The sequence below is a fragment of the Schistosoma mansoni genome, chromosome 6, assembly GCF_000237925.1.
Source record: "Schistosoma mansoni strain Puerto Rico chromosome 6, complete genome".
Lineage (NCBI taxonomy): Eukaryota > Metazoa > Platyhelminthes > Trematoda > Strigeidida > Schistosomatidae > Schistosoma > Schistosoma mansoni.
In genome coordinates this window covers 8,082,998-8,104,475 of record NC_031500.1, presented here as the reverse complement: position 1 = coordinate 8,104,475, position 21,478 = coordinate 8,082,998, and the positions used below count along the sequence as shown (strand labels likewise).

Sequence of the window (21,478 nt, the reverse complement as noted above, 5' to 3'; positions counted from 1 at the left end):
AGAGTTGGTCTAACCGTTGTCGGTCGGTTAGGTCTCCACGTTTCAGAATCGAACATTTGAGAGTTTCGTAAGGTTCGGGAACATCACTAGTAAACATACTAGGTGTTACGTACCTGTTAAACTCGCGCGGTAACGCCCTAACTGCCGCGAGGAATCGTGTGCGTGAGTCCGTGATTCCGTGCATGGAAAAATCAGCTTCCGCGTAGCAGAACCAGGGCTCGATATTGTCTGGCCAAAATGGCGTTAACTGAATCGAAATAGGGGGAATAGACTTTAACTTAAAAACCTTGGGTGAGTGTTCCGTCATAATAATATAGATAACGAAAAATGTCTAATTAAAATATATCCGGGAAAAAAAATTCGCGAAAAAACAGTATATCACAATATATAAAAATCAAATAAAGAATAACAATGAATAATAATATTCCAAAATGGAACAGACTCACAGTATATTGGCTTGGTGTACCAGATCACGTCGGGCTCACCAATGAAGATACAACGGATATTCTAGTTTTACAACTAGCAACCAGTAGTATCTTCTATAATCGATCGTTCCCAGTCAAATAGAAACCAGAAGTCAGACGAGAAGAGACAGGAAAGATATATTTGATACGTTACCAATATATCGAGAGACTTCGTTCTTAACTGGCTATTGTAACGTAGGAGCTGTGTCCCACGCCGTGTTGCAACGTGATCTGGTGTGGATGCATGACCGAAAGCCTACAGTTAAACAAGTCCACTTAAACAATGTGGTCAGCATCCAATGTCGAACACTTAGAAAGCTATTGATTTTGGGGATTTATTTACAGCTACACTAATCTGAGCGAGCCTTATATTTCCTAGTGATATTAGGAAAATTTCAAATTAAGACCAAACCTTAGAACTTAGAGGTTCACATTCTGTTCAACTCAATACAATTCTCCTACTTGAAAAAACCACGAAGAATTTGGTCTGGGTCTCACAAGATTATGTTCCTAATAAAAAATTTATATAAATCTGTATATTTAGATCACCACTGAAAACTAAGCCATGTTCGTGATTCAAATTGTGAAAATTCTGCAATCTCTACTAGTCTGCCTTCATACTAACATTTATTTTGATTATAATATCAAGAATGAAGCGAACAAGAAGCAGCAAAGAGTTCAGTGTCCTCAGTGACTTACGCTGAGAATAGAATTTGCTCAAACCATCGAAATAAGTGTAGTTGAACATTGATTGGCGGGGATATGTAATGGAAGTCACTTCTGATCACTCCGTTCGTTTGGCGTTGTTTGAGTTTTGGGTATAACTTGATTCATGTAATCCTACTGGGAGTCCGAATATGCTTGTTTTGTTGTGTTGTAGACCATAAAACATTGATCATAAGGTCGCTTATTGGAGTTGCTGATCTACCATTTACCAACAACAGCGAACTCTTCAGTGTAATCATAATGGATCAACCTTTATTTTCCTGCACAAAATGCCTGCGAAATTTCCCACAGTCTGAAATGTCCAGGTCTGGACAAGCATGCAAAGTATTCTATTTCACTCTCCATTCTAGTGTTGTAATATTTAGGGATGCAGTCCTCACCACTCTACATTTAAACAATGTGAATATTGTAAATCTGACTTCAAATACCGTGTGTAAGTTGCCGAAATTCAGTTTATTCCTGGGGTTTCCTAAGTTGCGGCGGTATCTGCCCACGCTGTCAATCTCTTAAAAGCAAGTACGGCGAGCCCCAGCCTTGTTCCATATGCAATTTAAAAACTGCTTTTGGCAGTGCTTTGGTTTGCCAGAGGTGCTTACACTACAGAAACAGATTCGGTGAGCCACGCCAGTGTCATTCTTGTGGAGATACGTGTGCCTTTTTGAAAGATGAGGTAAGGTTTGGTCTTAATTTGAAATTTTCCTAATATCACTAGGAAATATAAGGGCTCACTCAGATTAGATAGTAACAGGTTCATGTTCAAATGATTGTGGTGGAAATAGAGGATATCATCTCTAAGGTTTGTATTTAGACTATTTAAGTAAGTGTCTTGGAGAGTGCTCATTAGTGTTTAGGATGCTGCAAGTTATTAAAAGGCTACCTCTGAGAAACCTATATTCTAATGGATAAACATCCAGTGATTTGAGGCGCTCTTCATAAGGTTTGGATTCGGTTTCCCGTAGCTTACCTCCAGGCACGTTCCAGTGTGTTCTTATGCTTTTGGAGTGATGTAGGAAACTTCAAATGGGGCAGAATTAAACTGTTAGAGATTAAATAGACAGCTGTATTGTCAAACTGGCCAAAAATGCACTTCAACATTACAAGTGCAATGTTCAATCAAAAGGCATTTTTGCCACAGTCAACACAAGACGTTAAATCATGGGGTAACAAGACTCCTACATCTTTTTCAACATTGACTACCTCTAGAGAGGCGTTGTCTAGGTTGTATTCATACTCTGCAACATGTCTCTGGCTACTTTACAATTTGAAGTGTTCAAAGTAAGTCTGTTGTTGTCCGCTCAACTTGGAAGTCGAATTATATCCTCCTGGAGCTCCAGCTTATCATCTTTGTTGTAAACTTCTCTCCGAAGTTTAACGTCGTTTCATGATAGTTGCTGAGGAAGGTCACTTATGTGAAGTAAAAGGATAAGAGGTCCTAGTATTAAGCTCAAAAGTGCCTCACTAGGGCATTCTGTGGCCTGGGAAAAAGCAAAGTTCATTCAGACCTCGATTATTTCGATATTAAGTAGGCCAGTCTACCAACGGTAACATGACACCTGACAGTTTGGGCCTATCGACGAGACATGATTGACCTTATCAAGGCTTCTGATAGGTCAAAATATATCATGTCAGTCTTCCCTTTGTGATCAAGGATGGTTGTTCATTTGTCCACTGCAGTCAGCAGGTTTGTTATACAGGAGTGTCCCTTCCCGAAACCGTGTTGACGGGGTAAAAAGAAGTTTATAGATAACCAGTAGTCGCTTAGACCTTCGTATATCAGGGACTTTTTGAGGGTATTGAGAGAAGTGTTACCGGCCGGTAGCTTAAAGACTCATTGCTTTGACCTCCTATGAAAATTGATGTGATGTGCTCCAGCTTTCAATTGCCTGTTGCCGTGCCCTGGCTTAGCGGATGTGTGAATACATTAAGTGGTGCTAAGATCGAAGCCGCTTCTCTCTGTCAGTCAGCTACAACGTAGGACTAGATACATATATATATCGGTCCAAGTTGCCATACCTCGTTAGCACAACAAGATGAACACCGGATTCATAGAAGTAGTTAATTTAGTGGTGGTAATATATAAAAGATAGGTTGTATATAAGGATATAGCATAGGAAGGAAGAAAGTTACGAAGCAATTTTAATCTCAAGGTTTAAGAGATGGCAGAGAGTGTATACACCTACGCCATTGTGATTGATTCTGAGCCATGTCACACAGAGTCTCCAATCATTGGTTACGATGGTCGCGCGGACCCTAACCGAGTAGTCTGCATCTACCAACATGGCTGAGAATAGAAGTTAGTGACTTCAAGCACTGATGCTACGTTTTGGTTTGGCCGCCCCTAACTTTCTTCCAACCATCCCCCACACTAGTCAGCATAGCGCGTCGTGGTATTCGGTGTTCAGGCATGCTAAAAACGTGACCTAGCCATCTCAGTCGATGAAGATTCATGACCTCATCAACTGATTTACCATCATTCCCTAATACCCTGTGTCTAACTTCACTATTACTTACCCGGTGATCCCAGTAGATGCGAGCAATATTTCTGAGGCATCTGTGTTCAAATACTAGTAACTTACGAGTATCTTCTACTCCTAATGGCCATGTTTCACAGCCGTAAAGTAGAACAGAGCGAACTGCTGCGCAGTATACTCGTCCCTTAATTGATAGACAAATATCTCGTCTTCACCATAGGTGACGTAAGTTGGCAAAAGACAAACGAGCTTTCTGAATCCGTGCTGCGATTTCGTCAGAAACCAACCCATTAGGGCTGGTCAGACTTCCAAGATAAGTGAAGTTGTCGACGCGTTCGACTACTTCACTCCCTATCCTTAGTTCAGGTGTTGACGCAGGCCAGTCCTGGAGTAACAGTTTACATTTAGAGGGGGAGAAACACATCCTAAACATCCTGGCATCATTACTCAGTTCTCTCCGTATAGCAGAGTGAACCATGTCCGGGCCAGAAGGTGTTTAAGTATTGGTAGAACACTGAGATGACAGAGTCGATCTGAAAAGTGTGATTTCCGCTATAACGATCTAGTCACGCACGTACTTGTTAAGGCATTCTATGTGAAAATTAATAAGGACCAAATAAATAAGAGTTGAAGTAGACAATGATCGGTGTAAATGGAAGAGAAAGAAAATTAGCATAGTATGGGAAAAAATTGAAATTGTCTTGTTATCCTAGGCCATAAAATAACTTTGGGATTACTACGGCAATTTATTTCTGTATACATAAGGGGGGCTTAAATTTTCGAACAGCCAAAGCTTCTACAAGTCTAAGAATTCGTCCTTAGCAGTTTCTGTATAATATTTTGAAAGTTGTATTGATGTCACTTCTATGTTCCGTTTCAATTGTGTTCCATAACCCTTGGTTGATAACCCCTCCCTATGTATATGTACCCACACAAACATGTATTGTCCTTGCTTAGACGCTGCAGTTCCTGACATACTAGTCCCAGCGCTTACGTTCGCTTCTGAGACTCCTCTTAGGCTCCAAGTGGAGCTCTCGTCAACGTAGTTCGCACGTGGAGGTTAAAATATACTAAAATACTGTTCTGACAAGCACTGCGGGATCACCGTCGTTTTTGGTTGGGCCATTAGGACTTGACAACTGTGAAACTTTGGCTTGTCGAAGAAAGGCTGCATGAAGAAATAAACTTTTCTGACTGCAGACAAATTTGTCGAATAGCTTGATCTAATACTGAAGCCTATCTTCTGTTATCGTGCTTGTGCATCAGTTTCTTGCTTGTTTGAACTACCTATATTTTCTGTCGTCACTAGTCCGTTTGTATTCCTCTCAGTAGTACCTTTCAAGTTTTAGCACTCTAAGGGTGAGACTGTTTATGACCGTAGGTTGCCTGTAACTTATGGGGACCGTTTGTGGGACAGGCTGACTTGTATCACGTAAGATCGTGCGCAGCAAGAAACCCATGTGAATGTCCACATTAAGTTGAGGGTAGGCATCTCAGTCTACCTGGTGTAGGTTATTCTTTTAAAGCTAACGGATCCAGCCGTTTAAAGTTCCAACGCCTTTTGTCATCAGGATGTTCAAGCCCGATTTCACCAGTAAAATTAAAGGCTATGACAGCGTGATCGCTTCTTCTCAGCTGAGTCAGGATTGAAAGGTTATCACTTAGTAATTCTTCGTTTTTGAAGGTCCAGTCCAAACGTGACGTCTGGTTATTTCTCCACAGAGTTGCTATTTTCACACTTCAAAATGATTCCAACTCTTCAATCAGATCGAAGAACCCAGCTTCAATAGTTTTGTCACTTCCATTGTACATGTGTTCAGTTATGTGAACTTCACGAAGATTTATATATCCGAAGATTCGGATATGAGTTTCGGAGATGAATAACGTGAGATGATTCTATAACCACTGTTTCTACTAGGAAAAGTAATCCCCGGATGGCTACTTATCACTGTGATGCGTTTATTGATAAGTTGATTCTCATTTTCATTTCGGTGCAAAATTTAAGAGTAAATGATTAATTTCAGGATTGAAATAATTTTGTGAGTAGTCACTTACTGCATTTACATGTATTTCACCAAGATTTCACATTGGAAATTTTTGTTGTGTTATTGCAAAAACTACATCTGAACAATTCAAATATCTGCTTCAGTAAGAGGTATTAACACATTGTTTTGTGGGTATAATAGCTTTTTTCGTATAATGAAATCAGTGTCCAATTGATAAACCTTTTATGCCTATACTGATTGTTGGTAGCTAAATTTATTAATTATTTCGTATTCATTGTGACTTGACGTTTTTGTTTTTCGATATTCTCCGAAGCATCATTCTTCACTGAAATTACTGTTGAGACAATTTTCTAATTCGTATATTTTGTTCTCGTTTATTTGTATAGGCTAGCCGAGAGAAAGTTGATGGACAGATTCTTTGTTGGGTGTGTACATACAATTTTAAATTGGCCCGATCTAGAGAACGCTCTATTCATGGATCCAATAAACGCCGACATGATAATTATCAGCTCTCAACTGCAAACCGTTCGAGATCAAGTCATAAGTAAGCCGACCACATTTCCCCCTCACTGTGTTAGTAAAGTGTTAGAACTCAAATTCCTAGCAGATTTCAATATTATTTTACAAAGCTCTGAACATCAAATCAATAGATAGTCACAATCTCTAGCTCTTTTAGAAACTGGTAAAGAAATATTTAGCGGTGAATAGTTCCTTGATTCATTTTCTATTTTCATGAATAATTCACGGTTGCCTATGACTAGCTGACTGAATAACCTATCGTAACAGGCAAATTTCAAATGAAAGAGGCGACATTTTTAGAATTGCAATAATCCCTGTTCATTGATCTTGTGCTCAGATATCTACATACGTCAAACAAGTGCTGAAGGCTTAAACACTTTCTGACCTAACAACTACTAACATCATACATACATCATATCGAACTGATGTACGTACGTACGAAGTTCTACGTTGTGACTGACTGACTACCAACTGTAGACACACCAATCACTACTGAAGGTTAGTGGCTAAATACTGTTGCTTTTACCGGAATACTTAAGCTCGGATTATGTTTCGGTTCATGTACATGTTTATCCTTACTTCAATAAACATAGAAACTTCAACAAAAAGGTTGTTTTATAAAGGGTTTTACTATGTGGAGATGCCGATAAAAAGCAGTATTTCATATAACTTGGGTGACAGTACAAAAGTTCTAAGAATATCTCTCATCCACTGCGTCCAGAGTGTTACCTCAGCAGCGCTGTACTTCAATTCTCAGTTTAAAAGTACGGTGGAGCGATGGAGTCCTTTGGTCACTCCACTTTAAGAGTTTAATTAACTGTGGTGAGTTGGTGGTAGATGATATCAAGGAAAACACAAAATAATCACCCTGTTTTTATCATTTTATGCCAGTTATGACGCAGGAGAGATATCTAAATACCCAATATAAGACAAATATGTTATGAAGTTCACACAATGCTCTTTGACTGTAAAGGATATTTACCCAAGTCAGATGTCCATAAGTCACAAATATCCGTGGTTGTCTCTGAAGCAATATCCCCTCTTCACAGACTGTCAAAGTATCCAGTACTCGCCCAGTTACTACCTAGTACAACAAGTTTTGCCGGCTAAGATGGAAGTGGATCAAGGACCAATGCTGCCCAGATAAAAGCAGCTGTAGTCTACAACATCATTGAGTGGTCTTTGAACCCGTGTGGGGAATTTCGTGTTTATTGTGTGAGTCTCATTCTGTGAAATCGTGTCTTATAAGATTGATCCATATTGATACCAGGTTCAGTGTTTCTATTTCTTAGAATGTTTATTTGATGACCCACGGAAATTTTTAGAAATAATATCCTTTAATTATTTAAAATAAAAGGCTGGAATTTTAGTGCTCATATTTCGTTTTCTAGACAAATGAAAAAGCTGTATTCGCACAAACTTTTGAATTTTAGCTCTCTTAAAAAAACTTGTACTGATGGGTATGGAACAAGGCAAACTGACACACAGGTGCATTTACAACAGGCTGTAACTACTCAAGCACTAAGGTAAGTAATAGGTCATTGAGTAGGACTTATATTTATATGCAAGTGGTAATTGTGTGGTCATATGGAATGCTAATGACTTATAAATTGGTTAAAAACTAAGTAGTTCTCTATAGGCGTTAATACTGTCAGACGAGCTAGGGCAACGCAACTGAGTTTAAATGTAGTTAAAAGGCTATCTTGGTTTCTCGAAATATTTATATATGAAAATAAACGAATAATAAGGGGTTCTACAAAAAATAATTGTTAGTTTATGTTCGACTAATTCAAGGTAATTAACTCAACAATAAGTCTCAATGCATGCTGGCACGGATGTGTGACTGAACAGATAAGAAGAGTGTTAACCAATGAGGAAAGAGTTTACAACTGATAAAATATAAGGAAGGTAATAAAGTTTAGTTCTTCACAAGTAATATAGTTATAATACATACATTTCAAGAACAACATGCTGTGAAATACTTTTTCATTACAGATAAATGCACTGTTTAGACTAAAATGTCCTTGAGGATTGTATGAATACGGTCAGATCATTCAATGAGCCTTTGTTCTACTCATCAACGATTATATTTCTTCCAAACTATGTTTCTCACTGCTGTCTATCCTTCTTACTAAAGTAGGTAAAACAAATTGGCTCATTTGCCTGGTAATTAAAAATGAGCCGCTCTAAATTCAAAGGATAATAATTTACTACTCGGTTACCCAAACCGAAGTAGGTGAAGTGAAGAGATCTCTAAGCAATACTGTCATAGGATTTCCTTTCCAAGTTTGCCAAGTGATGTCCGCCTCCAGTTCTCGGAGCCCTGTGTGTTCCTCGATCCATCACTTTCCCGTTTGCCTTGAGAATTTCAAGTTAGGGCTTGCCTCGCGATTCAGTTTTCATAATGTGTCCTACCCACCTTTTCTTAATTTCTTTAACTGCAAGTCAGTTTATTCTCATTCAGTATGTTATTGCTGATGGTCTCTAGGCAATCGATCTAGAGTATTATGCGTAGATACCTGCTTAAAACACCTGTACTTTATTATAGTGGTTGTGTTAGTTCTCCAAGTCTCAGCTCTTTACTATAGAACTACTTTGACGTTAGTGTCAAAAATTGTGACTTTGGTCTTGGGTGACAGTTATTTTGAGTTCCAGATATTCTTCAATTGTAGGAATGCTACCCTTGATTTGTTGATTGGTGTTTTCACGTCCGAATCAAATCCTCCTTGTTGATCGATGTTACTGTCTAGGTAGTGGAGGTTTCTACTTCTTCCAGAGCTTTTACATCTAGTGTGATTTGGTTGGTGCTCAATGTTTTACGTACCATGATCTTTTTCTCTTGTGAATGTTGAGGTCTATTTCTGTGGAAGCCGCTAGTACACTGTCCACTCTCCCCATTCTTGTTTAACTTTGTCGTTGACATGTTTTCAGAGATAACACTTTCATCTAAATCTCCAGAATTTGAAATTTTACCGGGAGACTCACTTGTTGACTTAGAATACGCCGATGACATAGTTCTATTTGGTGAAGACGCTGACAAAATGCAGTCTTCTGACCCCTATAAGCAACTATACAAGCATGTTCAGGATGCGATTCTCCCCCTCGAAGTGCAAAATGTTACTTCAGGATCGGGTTGTATCGGCACCTGAACTAGTGATAGAGAGTGAAGTAGTTGAGCGTGTTGACCGCTTCACTTATCTTGGGAGTCTCATCATCCCTTGTGGTCTGGTGTATGACGAAATCTCAGCACGGATACAGAAGGCTCGACTAGCTTTCAACTTGCGTCATTTATGGCGTAGGCGAGATATCCGTTTAACAAACAAAGGACGGATTTACTGCGCAGCAGTTCGTTTCGTCCTACTTTATGGCAGATAAGAGTAGAGGATATTCGTAGGCTGCTAGTATTCGATCATAGGTGTCTTCGAAGCATTGCTCGTATATCCTGGGACCACCAGGTAAGTAATGCAGTTGTTAGGATACGGGTACTAGGTAAGGATGGCAAATCGATTGATGAAGTAGTGAAAGTTCATCAGTTGAGATGGCTGGGACACGTGTATCCTATACCCAACCACCGACTGCCCTGACATGCAATGTTTTATGGTGTAGGAGTAGGTTGGAAAAAGCTAGGGGTGGCCAGATCAAAATTTGGCACAAATCCATGAAGTCACTGACAAGTGGACTGAGACATGTCGGTAGGTGTAGACTACCTGGTTGAGATCCGCGAGACGATAGCAATCGAGGGTTAGAGACCTTGAGTGTAAGGCTCAAAATCGTTTACAATGGCGTAGGTGCATCCACTCTCGGTGTTCTACCAAATTCTAATCTGAATTCTTCATGTCCCTACCTTTTTCTCCGAATTTATTTCATTGGATTATACTCCTTGAATAACATCTTCAAACCCTAATCTTTCACATTACTGCTTATACTCGTACTACTTCTACCACTATGGGATTTGAATCGACAACTGCATCTCTGTGCTAATGTGGTATGGCAACTCGAACTGATGTACGTACGTACAGGAATATGGAGTCTTCTCTGACACCGGTCCTCACTTGGAACACGTCTTGGAGCTGTCCTCCTCAGTCATTCGTGAGAGTCCCATATGATGGTGACAATCTTCCCATCCTATATTGTCAAAAAGGATTCTACATCGCGTTTTTATGCATTCTATTGAATGCTTTCCTAAAGAGTCACTAGAGTTGGTAATAATCCACAGTATCGCGGTTTGATTGTTATGTAATCGATCCTTACGAAATCCAGTTTGTTGGTCTCGAAGCTTCTTCTGCTGTAGGAACAGGGTCTTGTACGTGTTTTCATTTGTCAGCTCCAATGCTTTTCACCCTCTCATTTGCTCCTGTATATCTGGCCTGTTCCTTGGTCTCATCAGCTCTTGTTTGGTTGTCATCAGCTGCTATCTTCTTTTTTTCCCTCTCTTAAATCTTGATCGGGCTGTTTGCAGTGATACATTCCTTATGTCGGTGCTTTTCGCTACTCACCACCTTCTAGTATTTTGAGTTTATTGCTTTTCAGATCCTTTTCCAGTCCTACATAATGGTTTTCTCTTCTCCTAGTAGGCCTTGTAAGGCCTGGAACTATTTGCTGTGAGCTATCTTGAATTCACTGGGTTTTTTAGTATCTCAAAAGAAAGTCGTATTGACTTTTTGCAGTGCTGCTTGTCCAAGTGTCAACTCCGCCTGTACCTCTTCTAGAGTTACTGCCGGTTCCAAGCCCGGGTAAGGGAGGAGTGTTGGGCATGGGGTTAGCGACTTCATTCTGTAGAAAAACTAGCTAAAAAACTCTAGGCAAAAAAAATAATTCAAACCATTCAAACTCTGCCCTGGGAGTTGAAGGAAGAATTATGACGCCTCGTGATGAAAGCGGATGCCGATGCCCATTCTAACAACCAGAGCAACACTCTTAATAGGTACATGGAACGTCTGGACAACGTGGGAGATCGGAAAGACCAGTCAAATAGCGATGGAAATGAGGAGATACAAATTGGTAGTACTCAGAATCAGCGAAACTCATTGGACACAAGCTGGACAACAAAGGCTAGGTACGGAAGAGATACTGCTGTACTCCGGTCACGAAGGGGAAAATGCTCCACACGCTAAGGGATTTGCTCTAACGCTGTCCAGAGAAGCACAAAATGCACTTGTAGGATGGAAATCTCATGGATCCAGGATATTCAAAGCATCATTCAAAACAAAGAAGGAGTGGATCACAATGAGTGTTATGCACCCACAAATGATAGCAACGACGACGACAAAGATCAGTTCTATTCGAGGCTTCAATCAATCATAGCGAAGTGGTCTAGGAAGGACCTCAAAATCCTGATGGGGGATCTAAACGCTAAAGTCGGAGTGGACAATATAGGATATTAAGATATAATTGGATGTCATGGACTAGGAGAGAGAAATGTAAGTGGGGATAGACTTTCAAATCTATGTGCATTCAACAAATTGGCTATAGGCGACACAATATTTCCGCACAAACACGTGCGCAAAGCTACATAGATCTCGCCGGACTACACCACAGAGAACCAGATAGATCATATTTGTATCAACAGAAATTCCAAAGGACAATGGAAGATGTGAGAACCAGGAGAGGAGCTGACATAGCTTCAGATCACCACCTGGTTGTGGCCGAGATGAGACTTAAGCTAAAGAAACACTGGGCGATCGGACAAACAGCACTACAAAGGTTCAATACAGCCTTCCTTCGAGATACTAACAAACTAAACAATTGAAGATAACTCTCAACAACAGGTTCCAAGCCCCCAAATGCCCTGGTACGGCCGAGAGTGGGGAGAGTCTACTCTCCCTCTCGAAATGCTCTCACATGACCAGCGAATATATATAGTCCTACTCACTGCCTTCTCGTGGCATTACTGTTGATTACAAAATTGAAAGGACGAAAAGCGAATGTCTGAAGCTATAACCGGGTTGGTGGACACGGAAAGTCCACCTATGGGAGTTGGAAAACCCTGATTTCAAAACAATGGTGCACATGGGCTCCAGTATCCTGAAGGAACAAATGGCGTATGAACCAATCGTTGGTCACTGGCTACCATGCGACTGCATCTCCTCACAATGCTCCACTGCCTTTATGATTAGGCCTTCAGGTCAAAGGCTCCGAGTGTGGCCCCCTAAGAAAACCACCTGCTTCAGTTAGGGCAAAAAGTGTATACACCTACGCCAGTGTGACCAATTCTAGGCCATGTCACCTAGAGTCTCCAACGGTTGGTTACGATAGTCGCGCGGACCCCAACCGAGTAGTCTGCATCTACCAACATGGCTGAAAATAGAAGTTAGTGACTTCAAGCACCGATGCCACGTTTTGTTCCTGAAAATTACTTTTGTATTTCTTGTCACTGAGTTCAATCCTAATGGGTCTTCTTAGTGTAGTTTTTCTGCGTCCAGTGAGGCGCAGACGAATGCGTGCTCGTATTAGGGCATGGTCGGAGTCTAAACATGTATTCCAGAACGAGCGACAATCTTCTATCGAGCCTCTTTAACGTGTGGCGCATATGTATCCGGTGCCCTTTGTACCACTATGTATGTGATTAAATAAATAAATAAAATACTTTAACGATGATTGATGGCAATATGGTCTATTTCAGTCCATCGTTGGTTTGGTGCAGGTGGTCGCCATGTTAGACTACGTCTCTCCTTATGCTTAAAATTAGTGCTTGGTAAAAATAAACGATTGTCTGAACATAGTTGCAACAGACGATCACCATTATCAGTTCGTTGAGCCAGAATACTAAAATACCCACCTAAATGTATTTCCGTTTGGTTTAAGCTACCTAAAGGTGCATTAAAGTCACGCGCTACGAGTACTATGTCTGAGTGCTTAGCTTTTTCGAGAAGTTAGGAGAGCTTTCTGTAAAAGTCATCTTTCACTTCATCATGGCTGCAGTCAGTGGGATCGTAGGCAGAAACGACGAAAAGGCAACGACGTGTGTCCCTATCCTCCCGAGTTCTTACGGAGCCATTTAGCTGGACAGCACACAGGCGACTGTTAACGGGTTTCCATTCTAGTAGTGCTTGTTCTGCCCTTGTACTAAGTGCTATGCCTACACCTGCAAGTCCATGAGAACTAGTCAGATACACGGAGGGTGTATTTCGTTGGCTGTCCATTTTGGCGAGATGAGTCCAAGTGAATGACCACACTAGGATCCTGTATGCGTGTTTCGGAGACATAGCATACATCAATGGTACGAGATTCTAGGGTTTTAGCCAAGGAGGCCTGTTGACCGATTTGACTTAGAGTACGTACGTTGAAGGCTCCAATGTGTAGTTTGGAGCGAGGTTTTAGTAGACCTTTGCAGGACGTTAGATAACCTATCAAGATGATCAGATGTTTTCCCTAGAAATCCTCTTCGATGGAATGCCACATCCCATAAAACTGATGTTTATCTTCGTCGCTATCATTTGTAGATGACATTCATTGCAATCCCTTATTTTGTTATAGAGAATGCTTTAGTGATCCTAGAGCCATTAGATCCCCATCCTATAAGCATTTTTTGTGCTTCTTTGAAGAGCATCAGTGCAGCTCCTCATGTGTGCAGACCATTTTATTCTCCATGACTAGAATATAACAACATATCGCCCGAAGCTAGTCTTTTCTGTCCGGTTTTTGTCGAATAAGTTTAAATTCTTCCAAGCACAGCCAGTTTGTATATCATCTCCGCCATTTAAATGTCTCTCCCGATTCCCCACATTGTTCAGACATTCCATGTGCCTATATTAATTGTTGCTCTTGTTATCAGAAATAAGGTTAGTCTCGTGTCGTCTTATCGTGCTGCAGCATATTTAATCAGGGAATACCGGTGATTCAAGCTGGGCAAAAAGATTTCACTCATGTAAATATGGTGGTTGTCAGCGAATACGAAAGTAAAAAAAAATCAATTCACACACTTGTAAGTTTACGTTCATTTTGTTGTCTAAAGTTATACCAAGACTTTCCAACCTAAACATCCTCAAAGATAATTTGACTCGAGTATCAATTTTTTTATTTATTTGAGTCAGTATTATAACTATATAACCATAAAAACAGATGAAGTAATTAGTCCCTTTGATAAATTTCGATGGTGTAATAAGAATACGAAGATTATTAGAACTATGTGATGTATTAGCGCAATACATTTCGAACAATCTGATCACACATATACTTGTTAAGAACATTTATATATAAACACTAAAGGTCAACCAGACTAGAAATGGAGGATAAGAGGAAACAAGGATAATAAAGAAAAAGAATGTGAAAACAATTTGGAACCTCATCACTCCGAATAATTAGCTAATATTACTGGTTGACTTTTTATTTTTATATGTGTTCTTAACAAGTATACGTGTGATCCGACTGTTCGAAATGTATTACGCCAATATATCACATAGCTCTAATAATCTTCGTATTCTTAATACACTATCGAAAGAGAGGACAAAGTATCTTGCCATCTATTCAATCAAAAAATCCCTAAAGTCACTGTTTCGAAGGCCTAGAAAATTCCTTTACAAAAGCCAAAAAAGGCTACGAAAACATTGAGAGACTTCTTACGCAATCAGCATTCAGTAGAAGTCTTGCCAGAAACATCTAGAAAGGGAAAAGTCACGTGTCGCGTTTCTGGCTGGATGATTACCTATACTGCTACTACATTTAAGTAGCGCCCCAGACTTTTCCGAAAACTTAAGGCCATCTAAAATGCTATAAATACCTTAGGTTTTCTGTACATGAACAAAACTTGAAGTGAAGCTTTTCTTCCATATTTTGCGCCTTTTCTGTCATGTTCAAGTCGCTATGTAGATATAACCTGGGGGCTACTAGAAGAGAGCTTATAAACCGAACCTAGCGTTCGTTTCGAAGACTTATCAATCAGGTTACAAGTAAAGTTTCTGTATGATATCAGAATCTGAATACCAAATCTATTCTAGATAACTTAGTCCCACTATTGATATTAATACATATCATTTATATTTCCACATTTACTTTTCCCTACTATCATTAATTTAGCTTAGATTCTGTGTACAATGAACACTTACTTACTATAAGCCAGTTACAAGATGAGATCAAATCACTCAAACGTCAATTAACACTTAAAGACTTTGACTTGTTAACTAAAGATCGTACAATAGCAGAACTACGCTCTGAAATGATTGAAGTAAAATCAATGAATGAGGATCGTGTCCGAAAAATAAAATCAACTGCACAACTTGAACAAGATCGGTTGCTAGTAAGTTTGTTTTCTTCGCGACAATTTAATGCATTGATTTTCTCGAATATATTTTTTACAAATCAAACATCTGATCCATGTGATTAAGCAGTAAGGCTAAAAAGGAGAATTAATCCGTTTGTTTTCTATCCAGTTAGTTGTTTATAACTCAAAATAATCATAGGCTTTTTATTTAGGATTTGTTTGGAAATATCTATAAGTTTTGTTATGCTTTGAGAGTCATAGATACTTGCTTCCTAGTCCCCGGAAATCTTGCTCCATTAAGTTGTAAACAAAAATTGCAGATGCCTTACTTCGAACGCTAAGTGGTGTACAGAAAACATGATTTGGTATAGGGTTGTGAACGGTTTTAGATGTTAAAAGTTTCTGGGAAAAAGCGAAGTTAGCAAAACAACTTAGTAATTATCTAGTCAGAATAAGGAAAGCACGATTAGCTGATTTCTGGATTTTTCTGGGGAGTTTTCAATAAGCGCTAGTTGGCTAAAGTACTTTCGGCTTTTCCCCGTGTCTCTAGAGAACTTCGTAAAGAACGATCGAAAACTACCAATTTTAAATATAATTCTAATTTTTTCACTCAGTACTTGACCGTACCTTGTCTTCTTTTTCTCTAGGCTACAATACGCCAGTTACAAAAAGAGAAGGCAATGATTATTCATAATACTAAACGTCGTAAAATTAATAACAATCTCTTAAAAATTACAAACCGACATTCTTTGTCTTCGACAACCTTATTCAATCCAGATTCGCCGCTTAGTTTGGGCTTTGCGAAACGAGTTACCAAGCCTTCAGTACTTGAAAGCCAACGCAAAGAACGCGGAGGCGAAGAAACAATGTCTTACTCAGATCGAATATCGAAAAATACACTGGACTCAACAAGTTCAGTTAAAAGGCAACTTACACCTGACAGTATTGGTGTACAGATATACGACGAAGACTCAAACTTAGCACCTCAACGCACAGTTACTTCTGGCGTCAAACAAAACAACTCAAGTTCACCAAATATTACTCCAAGTATATCATCCGAACCTCCTACAGATGAAGAAGAAACATCTCAACCGTATCAATATGATCTTCAAGAAATATCTGGAAAAAACCCTCTTGGGTTGGATACGCCATCGGAGTCTGAAAATGAAACACCCGACTGAGACTCTTCGTAAACTATCAATATTTTGACTCTCCACTTCTGTTTCACATAAAAAACGTAGGCAATTGCTTTTTTTATAACACACCACTAGTAAGACTTTTAATTTTCAAGTGGTCTGTTTTTATAACGTCATTGTCACATTCATTTTTGCTTAGGTATAGTAGCTTGATCCAATCATTCACACACTTATTATATGGAAAGTATGACAGTTCTGTTTGTTTTATTCAGTTTAGGAGGGAGTTAAATTTAACTCCCTCTAAATATAATGTCATATACTTGTATATTCAATTAAATGTATTATGTTGTTTCTACGTTCTACAAACAATTCAGAATAACTAATTGTTTGTATATTATCTAAAAACAAGTCAACTCACAATAAATATATCATTTGCAGATTTAAAACTAGTCCTTTTGATAGTTTTGATAATATTCATGTTCGCGTTACGCCATTGAATGCGCATATCGGTTATGATTTCCCTTGAAAATTCGTCAATCCGCAAATGCACTTGTCACTGATTCTCAGTAGCAATCAACCCTGAAGAGTTTCACTAGTCAGCACATCATAATTATCAGTATAGGGTTGTGGAGCCTGTTCAGTTCACATTGATATCATCAATGGTGGATGAATGTTAGAGCAGGATTGAGAAGCTGGAAGTAGTGAACTGCCGTTTGGTCGTAGTATGGGACTGGTGAGCAGTAGGTATGGACGATGCCACACGTGCGACTGGAACGCACCTTAGGTCTCACGTGTCCAGTCTTACTTATTGCTTGTTTTTCGTGTGTAAAATAAATCACACGTAAATATATTGACCGGGCTTTCTAATATCTCTCCTAGGTGTACCTGGTTGAAATAATCTCTGTCAGCACATTCGTATTTAGCTGCTATTACCACCACAGGAAAATGAGGTTAACTAACGTACCATATGCGAAACTAGTTGAGGCATTGAATTTCGTCATAGTCGTCATCCATGAAGTCCACTAACAGCTACCACCCATTGTCTTATGTAATAAACTTGTTTCAGTGACTATAATTGTGAGCAATAGACAAAACAACTTCAACAGATCGTCAAGGCAATATACAGCTCGACATGACAATAATGAGAGGTTAAAGAAGATATATTCCGATAGTGTAATAAGAAGACGAAGATTATCAGAACTACTTCATATATTAGCGCAATACATTTCGAACAATCTAATCACACATATGCTTGTTAAGAAATTAATGCCCAATTCAGAAATCTATATGATCAACTGAGTACTCTAACCCCTAGGTCTTTAAATAATCAAAGCTGGTGTAAAGCTAAACTGGTGAACATAGCACACCAATTTCATAATCTTGGACCAAAGCAGAGAAACATATTAACTTCTCAGTATTTTAAATCACTAAAAGAACTACGTTCAAACCCTGATGTCTTGTTGAAGGATAAAGGATCAGGCATGGTTATCATGAACATTTGTGAATGTAAAAGTAAGATGTTATCCATCCTCAAGGATGAAAGTAAATTTATGCCTGATTGTTATATCGATTGCTTGAGCGCCCTGTTAATATATATGAACGTGCTGGTTCCCGCCAATCAGAGAGGAGTGAATTATCGATCAGAGCAATGATACACAAAAGCCGTATGAACAGTCTTGCGTAGTTATCAATCCTGCTTTTTGCCTAGCCCAGCCAGTTAAGTCCAGAACACCAATAACAGCATCTGCAATATGAATCCTTATTCTCAAACATACTGCGTTTATATACCAAACAAACTGACCACATCGTACCATAAAATAGAAAATAATATTTGTACAAGATTTAGCCAAATGTGGCTGTATATTGGTCAAAATAAAGCTTATAATGAAAGGAACATGAATAGCTAAGTGACTTAAAAATTATACAGTGGGAATTATACGTAGCATATTGGTCGATAAGTAGCTCTCAAAGTTACCATCCATAAATCGCTTCGGCATATAACACTGATGTTAAATTTGAAGGTATTAGCGAACTAGAAGGAAGAGCAAATTCAAACCTTGAAAAATTGTTACACATGAATACTATTGATAAAGGGTAATTTAATTTCTTAAAACCAATGGGTTCTGAGTATCCTCATTTATATGGACTACCTAAAATTCACAAATCAAATATTCCTTTACGCCCAATTTTATTAATGTGCCGATCACCTACACATAACCTAGTTGAATGGCAGATAAAATTGCTGGGTCCTATTCGAAGACGTTTATGTAAGTATTCTTTTGAATTGGTCGATCATTTAGATGATATTAATATCAAGGGAAAGACAATGTGTTCATTTGGCGTGAATTTCTTTTTCACAAATCTACCTTTGAAAAAGACTATTGACATATTATGTGACTATATATCTTTAAACAACCTTAAATTACCTGTCCCTTTGAGAATTCTTCAAGATTTACTACTATTATGTACTGACAAAGTTCAGTTCACTTTTGAAGGCGAATGTTTTTGCAGACTGATGGGTTTGCTATGGGTAGTCCGTTAGGACCATTATTAGCAGATGTGTTCATGGCATATGTTGGAAATCTGGCTGAAGACCTGGTCGTAAACGTGAAACTTTATAAGAGATATGTGGACAATATCGTAGTTGTCTGTGAAAGGAAGGATGATATGAACTGCTCATTAAATAGACTTAACACTATTCAAAACCACATCAGTCTCTCATGCGAAGAGAAGAACAACCAGTTACCCATCCAGGATATACTTTTAAGTAGACGAGATGATGACTCAATCAAATGATCCATTTTTCGAGAACCAACGTGGACAGGCCAATACCTTAGTGATTATAGTTACTGCCCTGTACAATACAAACGGGGTTTGATAAGGTGCCTTATTTAACAAGCTTGATCGTATTTGCACAAATGACGCTATTGATGATGATGTTAAGTTGTTAAAGACATTAATGGGGAAGGGTTATCCACTTAAACTTATAAATACACGGAAAGTTCATGGTACAGTGAGACCTACTGTAGCCTTGGTGGAAAAAAACCTGTCTACATCACCTTACCATTTAGAGGTGATTCAAATATCCTTTCATTGAAACAAAGGCTTAAATCAGTCATCAACAAAACGTATTGCGCGGCGAAGGTCATTATCAAAGAAAGAACGAGGTCCATGCTTCATGCAAAACCTAAAAGACATGAAAACGATTGTCACATCCCACTGCGTTTACCAATTCAAATGTGTGTGTGATCACAAATACATAGGGAGGAGCAATCGTGATCTGAGAATAACATTAAATTCACGTCGATTTTTTTCACCCCCCTTTTGAAAAAAAATTTCATCCCATTTTCCAATTTTTTCAATCCGCTTCGTCCAATGAAATTCCTAGTTGTAATACGTTATAATTGGTTACATATTTTTTGAAATTTGTATAAAAGATCTGTACTTGTCGACGGAGATAATTTTCTTCACAATATGGACGATAGTAACGTGCAAGGTACAAGCTCTGTTGTTCCTCACGTTGTCACAGAAACGGATGATGTATTTTTGAATACATTGTATCTGGTTATGCCCAACTCACAAACACAATAACCGTTTTACATGTCTGCGTGCATAAACAAGTATTTTTGGTGACCAATAATAAGTGGTCAACTGCAAATGAAATACAGGTCAAAATATTTCATGCTTTTAATGGATTTACAAAAAAACGTGATAACAATCTTGCGTTCATTTCCGACACCTTTTTTAAGGCTAAACTGAAGAACTTTTTTGTATTAAGAATAACAGTTTGCAAAACAACCGAATTATAAAGATTATTTGCTTTTTTCTCAGATATTATTACTACTTTCAGACAGCGTAAACGTTGCTTCATTTACCCATCCTTTACGGTTAGCGTGATTTCGGCATGCCCCATTCATTATTTTTTCATCATAATTTATTAATAGGTTGACGTTTATTAAAAGAGAGAACTATGTGTTAAAATAACTTATGAGAATACTTAGATGAAAATTTGTTTACTAATGGTGTATTAAACATTAGACTACCTATCAAATTCAATAATCATCATTATCAACTATTAAAAACAGATGTCAGTTTTTTCACAAATTATCTTACAATGATCTACATATTATTGCTCTTGACACGATAACTGACAACTTCATTTGCATTTCCACATGATTGAAAAAACATATCCCGATATACATTCACTGACAGGGGCATAGCAGCGTAATCAAACGGATTTTTTTCCGAAGTTAAAATTTTGTTCAACACTCAGATGGAACAGTGCGAAAATAGTTAATTATTGTAAATAATAATCGGATGGAAAAATGTCAATTCTGGCATCCAATAAAAGCACTTTATTCTAGTTCGATTTGAACGAATCAGATTACAAAGCTGCATCATTCACAGCCAAATAAAAATTGTTACAGGTGACAAAAGGTTTGTTCACTTTCAGTTGGGCACACACTTTCAAAAACGAGTTCACCAATCACTAATTGCTAAATTTTTTCCACATCCTTAAATTTCGAAAAAAAGTGGTAGGGGGTCATACGTGCCGTGAAATTAATGTCAGCCACACTTTTATACGACACAAAAGCCGAGTTTAGATCAATCTTATGGCCTGTTTCAATTATATGTTTGGCAATAGAGGGTGATAGATGTTCATCCTCTACTCTTATCGGGTCATTTGATTCTAAGACTAAAGGAGTATGGGCTATAACACTAAGAAACCAAGGGACTATAGACGATAATACTAAAAGACTAAAGGAGTATGGGCTATAACACTAAGAAACCAAGGGACTATAGACGATAATACTAAAAGACTAAAGGAGTATGGGCTATAACACTAAGAAACCAAGGGACTATAGACGATAATACTAAAAGACTAAAGGAGTATGGGCTATAACACTAAGAAACCAAGGGACTATAGACGATAATACTAAAAGACTAAAGGAAATTC

General features: G+C 38.5%; 1 protein-coding gene across 1 annotated transcript; it reads left to right on the top strand.

The window, feature by feature from the left end:
- The first annotated feature begins 1,234 nt into the window (after positions 1-1,234).
- On the top strand, positions 1,235-16,963 carry Smp_164990 (hypothetical protein). Its single transcript, XM_018798152.1, has 7 exons — positions 1,235-1,514; positions 1,556-1,623; positions 1,665-1,860; positions 6,054-6,211; positions 7,620-7,712; positions 15,202-15,421; positions 16,033-16,963. The coding sequence occupies exons 1-7, from the start codon at positions 1,431-1,433 to the stop codon at positions 16,564-16,566; spliced, it is 1,353 nt and encodes a 450-aa protein (XP_018653123.1). The 5' UTR covers positions 1,235-1,430; the 3' UTR covers positions 16,567-16,963.
- The last annotated feature ends 4,515 nt before the right edge of the window (positions 16,964-21,478 follow it).

Bases quoted from the DNA above. Each gene is read 5' to 3' on its own strand.
- Smp_164990 (XM_018798152.1), top strand. From the start codon at position 1,431: ATGGATCAACCTTTATTTTCCTGCACAAAATGCCTGCGAAATTTCCCA. The intron at 1,515-1,555 runs GTATTCTATTTC...TGTAATATTTAG, and splicing joins GGTCTGGACAAGCATGCAAA to GGATGCAGTCCTCACCACTC. The intron at 7,713-15,201 runs GTAAGTAATAGG...TCATTAATTTAG, and splicing joins GTAACTACTCAAGCACTAAG to CTTAGATTCTGTGTACAATG.